Source organism: Nanorana parkeri, unplaced genomic scaffold, assembly GCF_000935625.1.
Source record: "Nanorana parkeri isolate BGI_ZX_2015 unplaced genomic scaffold, ASM93562v1 scaffold622, whole genome shotgun sequence".
Lineage (NCBI taxonomy): Eukaryota > Metazoa > Chordata > Amphibia > Anura > Dicroglossidae > Nanorana > Nanorana parkeri.
Genome location: NW_017306890.1, coordinates 941,920 through 952,058, shown reverse-complemented (window position 1 = coordinate 952,058; position 10,139 = coordinate 941,920). Strand labels below are relative to the sequence as shown.

Here is a 10,139-nt window from a genome sequence, read left to right as displayed (position 1 = left end):
CCCCCCCCCTGTCCTCATCAGCAGTTTGGAAATGTCCAGTAACCTTAAAAATTTGGAATAAAATCTTCTGTAATTGGTTCCTGATTGAAGGTTTGGGTTTGTCACCCACAATTTGCCAAGCTTGACATGAAGAAACCATAGGTTCTACCTCCTTCTCACTTCCGGGCCCTTTCCACATAACCAGTGCTTGGTGCATAGTCTTGATGCCCTTCCTGGGCCAGCTGAAGGGTTTATTTGTCAAAAAGTATGCAGCCTAAGGATACAGTTTCTCTGTATTTGCCTTCCTGGAGAGAGAAGCACACTGACTCCAAGATTATCCTGGGTCATGGAATCAAGGTGCATTTATGTAGTGGGGAAATGTATGAACCCGCTGAGGGAGTCCCCTCAATCCTGTGGTATCTAGACACTGGGAACAGCGGTAACTGTGTCATATATTGAACCCTACCACGTCCTTCCCAGGGTCACAAAGGTCCCGTCACATGCAACAGGAGGGTTTTCTTTTGTTCAGGCGCAGTCAGGGTCGGATTTCCCACAAGGGCAACCAAGGCCTGACCTCGGGGCAGCAGGGAGTAGAGGGGCAGCAGGGGTGTGGAATTCCTATCTCCCGATGTCCGGTACATGCAGTTCCGGGTGCCGGGCGGGTAGTTCAAACAATTATGGTATTAAACAGAGGCACTCTGGCTTGAAATACTAATTTCAAGCCAGGCAGTCTTACTTCTCTTGCTGCATTCTCTTTACCATGGAGAATCCAGCTTTAAGAAGGAGGATCCTTGTGATCAGTGTGAGAGGTCCGCCGAGCTGATATAGAGATATGATCTGATATTATCTTACCATATACGTAGAATACAGAAGACCAGCCAGTGTATTGCACTAGGATCCCGGCTAATGGCATAGCGATCACCGCTCCGGCGTAGGACCCTGAGAGGAATATGAAACTGGTCAGTTGTGAATCTTTCGTGGATTGGTGAGACAGAAAAGGAGGAGCAAAAGAGTAAATCTTTACCGCAGAAGGAGGTGGTCGCCAGCCTACTCCTTTCTAATGGCGGCGCCCACTTGCTCCATATTCCATGGCATGCCGGGTAGGTGACACCCTAAATTTATGGGGAAAAAAGAACATTTCATTGAATTTCTTCCAAATGAGTAAGTTGGGCAACTTACAACCAGTGTCACCCCCCCCCCCTCCCCTCAACATGCACCAAAGAGATGCCACCTGAGGCAACAGTCTCAGGCCTGTCTCATTATAGGGACGGCCCTACATCTATTACTACCATTTTGTGAGTCAAGTGCAAAGCTGCGTTCAAGCTCCTCCCCCCCCCAAAAAAAAAATGGAGCTTGGCTGTACAATTCATCCTAAATCAGAAGGATCTGGTTATAGCACTGGAGAGAACCAAGAAGACCCTCCTGTTAGCTGTCCTGGATTTGCTAGGACAGTCCCGGATCTCGGACCCTAGTCCCAAAGTTGCTGTGTCTTGGGTGATGTCCTGGGATCACAATGTTACCCTTATTTAAGTTACTGCGCATGCTCAGCACATCAATCAGGCATTCATTATGGTAATTAGAGGTGGAGTTTGAGTGGGTCAGTCTGGTAAGGGGCAAGGGTCCGGGTGGGACTGCAGGTCAGAGGGAAGGCCTGACACAGACTGTTGGTGGGGACTACCTAGTCACTGGCTGGGCCTGAGACAGACTGTTGGTGGGGACTACCTAGTCACTGGATGGCCCTGAGATAGACTGTTGGTGGGGACTACCTAGTCACTGGATGGCCCTGAGATAGACTGTTGGTGGGGACTACCTAGTCACTGGGTGGACCCTGAGAGAGACTGTTGGTGGGGACTACCTAGTCACTGGATGGTCCTGAGACAGACTGTTGGTGGGGACTACCTAGTCACTGGCTGGCCCTGAGACAGACTGTTGGTGGGGACTACCTAGTCATTGGATGGGCCTGAGACAGACTGTTGGTGGGGACTACCTAGTCACTGGATGGCCCTGAGATAGACTGTTGGTGGGGACTACCTAGTCACTGGCTGGGCCTGAGACAGACTGTTGGTGGGGACTACCTAGTCACTGGATGGTCCTGAGACAGACTGTTGGTGGGGACTACCTAGTCACTGGATGGTCCTGAGACAGACTGTTGGTGGGGACTACCTAGTCACTGGATGGGCCTGAGACAGACTGTTGGTGGGGACTACCTAGTCACTGGATGGGCCTGAGACAGACTGTTGGTGGGGACTACCTAGTCACTGGATGGGCCTGAGACAGACTGTTGGTGGGGACTACCTAGTCACTGGATGGGCCTGAGACAGACTGTTGGTGGGGACTACCTAGTCACTGGATGGTCCTGAGACAGACTGTTGGTGGGGACTACCTAGTCACTGGATGGGCCTGAGACAGACTGTTGGTGGGGACTACCTAGTCACTGGATGGTCCTGAGACAGACTGTTGGTGGGGACTACCTAGTCACTGGATGGGCCTGAGACAGACTGTTGGTGGGGACTACCTAGTCACTGGATGGGCCTGAGACAGACTGTTGGTGGGGACTACCTAGTCACTGGATGGGCCTGAGACAGACTGTTGGTGGGGACTACCTAGTCACTGGATGGGCCTGAGACAGACTGTTGGTGGGGACTACCTAGTCACTGGATGGGCCTGAGACAGACTGTTGGTGGGGACTACCTAGTCACTGGATGGGCCTGAGACAGACTGTTGGTGGGGACTACCTAGTCACTGGATGGGCCTGAGACAGACTGTTGGTGGGGACTACCTAGTCACTGGATGGGCCTGAGACAGACTGTTGGTGGGGACTACCTAGTCACTGGATGGGCCTGAGACAGACTGTTGGTGGGGACTACCTAGTCACTGGATGGGCCTGAGACAGACTGTTGGTGGGGACTACCTAGTCACTGGATGGGCCTGAGACAGACTGTTGGTGGGGACTACCTAGTCACTGGATGGGCCTGAGACAGACTGTTGGTGGGGACTACCTAGTCACTGGATGGGCCTGAGACAGACTGTTGGTGGGGACTACCTAGTCACTGGATGGGCCTGAGACAGACTGTTGGTGGGGACTACCTAGTCACTGGATGGGCCTGAGACAGACTGTTGGTGGGGACTACCTAGTCACTGGATGGGCCTGAGACAGACTGTTGGTGGGGACTACCTAGTCACTGGATGGGCCTGAGACAGACTGTTGGTGGGGACTACCTAGTCACTGGATGGGCCTGAGACAGACTGTTGGTGGGGACTACCTAGTCACTGGATGGGCCTGAGACAGACTGTTGGTGGGGACTACCTAGTCACTGGATGGGCCTGAGACAGACTGTTGGTGGGGACTACCTAGTCACTGGATGGGCCTGAGACAGACTGTTGGTGGGGACTACCTAGTCACTGGATGGGCCTGAGACAGACTGTTGGTGGGGACTACCTAGTCACTGGATGGGCCTGAGACAGACTGTTGGTGGGGACTACCTAGTCACTGGATGGGCCTGAGACAGACTGTTGGTGGGGACTACCTAGTCACTGGATGGGCCTGAGACAGACTGTTGGTGGGGACTACCTAGTCACTGGATGGGCCTGAGACAGACTGTTGGTGGGGACTACCTAGTCACTGGATGGGCCTGAGACAGACTGTTGGTGGGGACTACCTAGTCACTGGATGGGCCTGAGACAGACTGTTGGTGGGGACTACCTAGTCACTGGATGGGCCTGAGACAGACTGTTGGTGGGGACTACCTAGTCACTGGATGGGCCTGAGACAGACTGTTGGTGGGGACTACCTAGTCACTGGATGGGCCTGAGACAGACTGTTGGTGGGGACTACCTAGTCACTGGCTGGGCCTGAGACAGACTGTTGGTGGGGACTACCTAGTCACTGGATGGTCCTGAGACAGACTGTTGGTGGGGACTACCTAGTCACTGGCTGGCCCTGAGACAGACTGTTGGTGGGGACTACCTAGTCATTGGATGGGCCTGAGACAGACTGTTGGTGGGGACTACCTAGTCACTGGACGAGCCTGAGGCAGACTGTTGGTGGGGACTACCTAGTCATTGGATGGGCCTGAGACAGACTGTTGGTGGGAACTACCTAGTCACTGGAAGGTCCTGAGACAGACTGTTGGTGGGGACTACCTAGTCAATGGAGGGGTCTGAGACAGACTGTTGGTGGGGACTACCTAGTCACTGGATGGGCCTGAGACAGACTGTTGGTGGGGACTACCTAGTCACTGGATGGGCCTGAGACAGACTGTTGGTGGGGACTACCTAGTCACTGGATGGGCCTGAGATACATCAAACCTGACACCTTTTTCATGAGGTCAACTGGTGAGAATTTCCATAAAGGTGCTGCTTCCGTTTTGCCGGCACTCGCCGAGGGTTCCTTTTCGGTGATCCAAAGCTCATTAACAAATGAAAAGCGGATGGCCGTGTGAGCTCTGAGCCCTGATTTGAAAGCAGCCGCAGACACAGGCCGGTTGTTGGAGGAAGATACTTCTATAGACTCCTCCTCAGCTCTGTGAGCACCTCACGGTGGTACTTTCCCCGGGATGGGTGATTTCAGATAAGGGCTCAAGGACTCAACAGCCTCCATTCCTGGAAAATGTCTTCAGATGTCAATAGAATGCGGTCAAATATCAAACAAATGATCTCAGTACCTCTACAAGCCCTTGTAGGATCCTGACAAAGATCACAAACCCATAATGCACTCTGGCCGCTGACGGGATAAACATGTTCAAAGTGGAGGTTAGCACTATGGCGGCACCAAACACCCTGCGAGACAGAAAAACAAAAAGGGTCAAACATCAGAGGAGAGGACATACACAAGAAAAGCATCGACGGTCATTATTTTATTACAGCTGCAACTATTTGTAGGGAACCGCGGCCAGTGACCAGGTTCGGTGTCCACAGAATAGTCGGGGCATTCCGCAGGGGCGGTCCATGGGAGTGTTCTGCAGGGGCGGTGCTCTCTGTGACAGTCAGTGGTGAGTGTACAGGGAACCTCAATACAAATTCTTAGTCCAATAGGGACCTCAGAATACCCAAAAATCAGCTCTCAGTAGCAGAGACAATCAGACACGCCCCCTCTCTTGCCCTCTGAGAGGACACTTGTGATGAGGGGTGTGGCTATTACTAGGCTCTGCCGCCACAGAGCACTGCAGTGTAAGGACAGGAGGCAATACATACTGTACATACAGAATAAGAACAGATACCGAGAATGACACCCGGCATAAGGGACAAGAGAAGTGGTACTGTGCAGAGTCCATACATACAGAATAAGAACAGATACCGAGAATGACACCCAGCATACGGGACAAGAGAAGTGGTACTGTGCAGAGTCCATACATACAGAATAAGAACAGATACCGAGAATGACACCCGGAATACAGGACAAGGGAAGTGGTACTGTGCAGAGTCCATACATACAGAATAAGAACAGATACTGAGAATGACACCTGGCATACAGGACAAGAGAAGTGGTACTGTGCAGAGTCCATACATAGAGAATAAGAACAGATACTGAGAATGACACCCGGCATACAGGACAAGAGAAGTGGTACTGTGCAAAGTCCATACATACAGAATAAGAACAGATACCGAGAATGACACCCGGCATACAGGACAAGAGAAGTGGTACTGTGCAGAGTCCATACATACAGAATAAGAACAGATACCGAGAATGACACTCGGCATACAGGACAAGAGAAGTGGTACTGTGCAGAGTCCATACATACATGGAGAAAGTCGGTTTCACATATTGCCAACAATTAGATCATTCAGCCAACACCTGAGATCTCCGGGCCCCGGGGACAGTGACTGGAGGTGATGTCATGCCCTCGGGGATCATGGGGCAGGTAAATACACGAGGAAGGGGGTGAGATAAACATAGAAATATGTCATTTACCTCAATAACCCGGAGCTCATCCTTCCTACCAGAGCCGACCGTACATGGAACCTGTCCCAACTAAACTGCACATGTACAGTACCTCAAAAAAGGCATTCATTGTAGGGATCAGGGTGATTAGTCCCTGCCTATTCAGAGGTGGGATCTGGGCAGGACCAACTCGCAAAGTGGGCATAATGGGTGGTCCATGCATATCTAGAGGTGGGATCTGGGCAGGACCAACTCGCAAAGTGGGCATAATGGGTGGTCCATGCATATTTAGAGGTGGGATCTGGGCAGGACCAACTCGCAAAGTGCGGCATAATGGGTGGTCCCTGCATATCTAGAGGTGGGATCTGGGCAGGACCAACTGCATAATGGGTGGTCCCTGCATATCTAGAGGTGGGATCTGGGCAGGACCAACTCGTAAAGTGTGGCATAATGGGTGGTCCCTGCATATCTAGAGGTGGGATCTGGGCAGGACCAACTCGCAAAGTGGGCATAATGGGTGGTCCCTGCATAATCAGGTTGATTGTGTAGATCAGGGAGGCAAGTGGGCAGTCCCTGCATATTCAGAGGTGGGATATGGGACGAACCAACTCGTAAAGTGCGGCATAATGGGTGGTCCCTGCATATTTAGAGGTGGGATCTAGGCAGGACCAACTCGTAAAGTGCAGCATAATGGGTGGTCCCTGCATATCCAGAGGTGGGATCTGGGCAGGACAAACTCCATAATGGGTGGTCCCTGCATATTTAGAGGTGGGATCTGGGCAGGACCAACTCGTAAAGTGCGGCATAATGGGTGGTCCCTGCATATCTAGAGGTGGGATCTGGGCAGGACAAACCCCATAATGGGTGGTCCCTGCCTATTTAGAGGTGGGATCTGGGCAGGACCAACTCGTAAAGTGGTCATAATAGGTGGTCCCTGCATAATCAGGTTAATTGTGGGGATCAGGGAGGCAAGTGGGCAGTTCCTGCATACTCAGAGGTGAGATTCGGGAGTAACCAACTCATAAAGTGGGCTTGATTTGGGCATGGCCTCCTACAAAGTGGGTGGACACAATCCAGACTATGGAGGGGGTTAACAGTGTCCTGGGATCCCGGAGCATAAGTAAGTTTGTAGGAATAGAATAGGAATTACGATTCAGCTTGAGACATTTAAATTAATTATAATCATATTATAATATATAATAATTATATCATTTGAATTTTGGGGATCAACCCTCCTGGCAATAGAGTTGCCCACTGGACAGGGGCCCCGTAGTAATGAGGAAGCATGGCCGACCCCCATGTTTTTACATCAAGCACATTTCCTTCTGGTGAACATCCAACAAACGAATGAAAACTATCTTTTCCCTTCTATGAAATCATTTCCTCCGGAGGTTGAGCAGGGACCGGACAGATTAGCTTAGACTTTGGGGGTTATTCACAACCGGCGAAGGCAGCCGTGTGAATAACCGACCTGAAGTGAGCCGAATGCTGTTCGGCTATTCACTTCAAGCTTGTACGGCTGATTTCAGCCATACACCGACTGAAATCAGCCGTACATCGGCTTGCTGCGGCTGGGTTCGGGTTACCAGGGGATGCTGTTCTGTCATTACGATGAGAGCTTAGCAGAGCCGGCTTTGGTATCACAGCCGGCTCCGACAAGCTCTCATGACAGTTCAGCGTCCCCCGGTCACTAGGTAACCAGAGGACGCTGAACTGTCATTACACACTGAGAACTTGGTGGAACCCGCCGTGATATCAGTGTAATGACAGATCAGCGTCCCTGGTTACCTGGTGACCAGGGGACGCTGATCTGTCTCTGCATGCAAGTGGCCGGAGCCAGCCGTGAGATAACGGCTGGCTCCGCCCAGCTGTCAGTAGCAGGCTGTCGGCCTGCCAATGGCCGGCCGTTCAGCCAGCTTCGGCTTTCACCTCGGCTCAAGTGAGCCGAAGCATATGCCTTCGGCTCGGCTGAGCCGCTCGGCCAACTTCGGGGAGCTGTACGGTTTATTGTGAATAGCCCGTACAGCAGCCCTTCCGTTCTACTGAACCGAAGGGGTCCTGGGGCCGAAGCAAGCCGAAGGATCCGCCGAAGCTACGGCCAGATCCTTCGGCAGCCTTTTATGTGCTCTGAGTCCTGAGCGTGGTGTTCAGAGGAAGACCTGATGTCCGGCTGAAGCCCACCGCCGCAGAATTCGCCTTTTTTTCTCTGATCGATGGATGTTTTTTAAATGAGCTGTTTTTCGGTCGCATTAAAATGCTGAAAGAGATCTTTTGACCTTCCGATCTGATTTAAAAAAAAAAAAGATTAAAGGAAAAAAGAAACCGCCTTTGATTCATCGCCGACACGCATCTGAGGCTCGGATTTATTGAACGAATTCCCGGGCGGTTCATTAAATGGGGGAAACGTCTATATTACTAGGGGGAGACAATGGAAGCGGCGTGGAGCATATGGTAAGTAGCATCCAGTGAGTGGGGATTAGGCTTGGCGTGTGGCAGGCTGGGTTGGGGGGGGGGGGAGAGGGGGGCTTTCTGAGCTTTTAAAGAACCTGAAATACAAAGCACTCGTGTTCACGGTCAGTTCAGCCTTTCAGGGAAACCTTTCCACCCAGAATGCCTATTGATCGGCCTCTTCATCAAGCCTCTGTTAGAACTCTTTAATGCTGCTTTGTATTACATTCATGGCGACGACTCACAACAACCTTCATTAGTTTAGTGAGACAAAAGAGGAAACTGCTTCCTATTCACTAACACAGAGCCAAGGAGAAGGATGATATGCGGGACGGATGGGTCTACCTAGGCTAGGCCCATCACTTGGGACAATGGGAACTCGGATGAGACTATTGAAGGGCCAGTCCACTTTCAGGTGAAGTCCAGAGGACTCAGATAGCCCCTGGTGTCTTATATCTCATGGGGACTTCAGTCGTGAGATTCTCCTGCCATGTTCCTGGCCACTAACTGACCTAGTTGGGCATTTACTTTCCATTTTTGGTAGGTTCCCATTGAGCTTTTGGGTGTTCCTACTCTTCCTGTTGCATTGGGCATCTCATAAATTCTAAATATAGCTGCTGCAGATGTGAGTCAGGGAGAGATGTAAGAACCTGTTCAGTGACTGAACGCTGACTTCCGTCCTTCCCTTCAGTCTTATATCTGACCTCCGTCCTCCCCTTCAGTCTTCTATCTGACCTCCGTCCTTCCCTTCAGTCTTATATGTGACCTCCGTCCTTCCCTTCAGTCTTCTATCTGACCTCCCTCCTTCCCTTCAGTCTTCTATCTGACCTCCCTCCTTCCCTTCAGTCTTATATCTGACCTCCGTCCTTCCCTTCAGTCTTATATGTGACCTCCCTCCTTCCCTTCAGTCTTCTATCTGACCTCCGTCCTTCCCTTCAGTCTTATATCTGACCTCCGTCCTCCCCTTCAGTCTTATATCTGACCTCCGTCCTCCCCTTCAGTCTTCTATCTGACCTCCGTCCTTCCCTTCAGTCTTCTATCTGACCTCCGTCCTCCCCTTCATTCTTCTATCTGACCTCCATCCTTCCCTTCAGTCTTCTATCTGACCTCTCTCCTTCCCTTCAGTCTTATATCTGACCTCCATCCATCCCTTCAGTCTTATATTTGACCTCCATCCATCCCTTCAGTCTTATATCTGACCTCCATTCCTCCCTTCAGTTTTATATCTGACCTCCATTCATCCCTTCAGTCTTATATCTGACCTCCATCCTTCCCTTCAGTCTTCTATCTGACCTCCATCCTTCTCTTCAGTCTTCTATCTGACCTCCATCCTTCTCTTCAGTCTTCTATCTGACCTCCATCCTTCCCTTCAGTCTTATATCTGACCTCCATCCTTCCCTTCAGTCTTATATCTGACCTCCGTCCATCCCTTCAGTCTTATATCTGACCTCTGTCCTTCCCTCCAGTCTTATATTTGACCTCTTGCACAGTCTTGCACAGTTGTACCGGCTCCTCTCTTGGACTGAAATGGCTTCCTCTGATTTCATTGCACACTGGGAGCTTCTCCACCCCCCAAAAAATTAAATCACAGCAAAAATAGATAATTTCATTAGCATGTTGATGGGGGAGGGGAGGAACCAGGGAAAGCAAAATATAATTGGATTAAACTGCAGCTTTAATCTGATCAGCATGCCTGTCTATAGGGTTTCTGTAGATTCTTTTTCATCTTCCAGATCCTCTCAGGCCGGGATAGCATAAAGAGAGGACAGTTTGCTGTAAAGATGTTGCCGGATTCTGGAAGGCTTCTCGCAAACCCCCCCCCCCCCCCCTC

General features: G+C 51.0%; 1 protein-coding gene across 1 annotated transcript in view; it reads right to left on the bottom strand.

Annotated features, from left to right (window-relative positions):
- Nucleotides 1–10,139, bottom strand: part of SLC17A6 (solute carrier family 17 member 6) — a 28,761-nt gene that overhangs the window by 11,645 nt on the left and 6,977 nt on the right. Inside the window, exons 4-6 of the mRNA XM_018563017.1 lie at nt 4,644–4,758; nt 1,004–1,091; nt 832–918 (exon numbers count right to left, since the gene is read on the bottom strand). Coding sequence (XP_018418519.1) covers nt 832–918; nt 1,004–1,091; nt 4,644–4,758 — 290 coding nt within the window. The remainder of the gene's footprint in view (nt 1–831; nt 919–1,003; nt 1,092–4,643; nt 4,759–10,139) is intronic.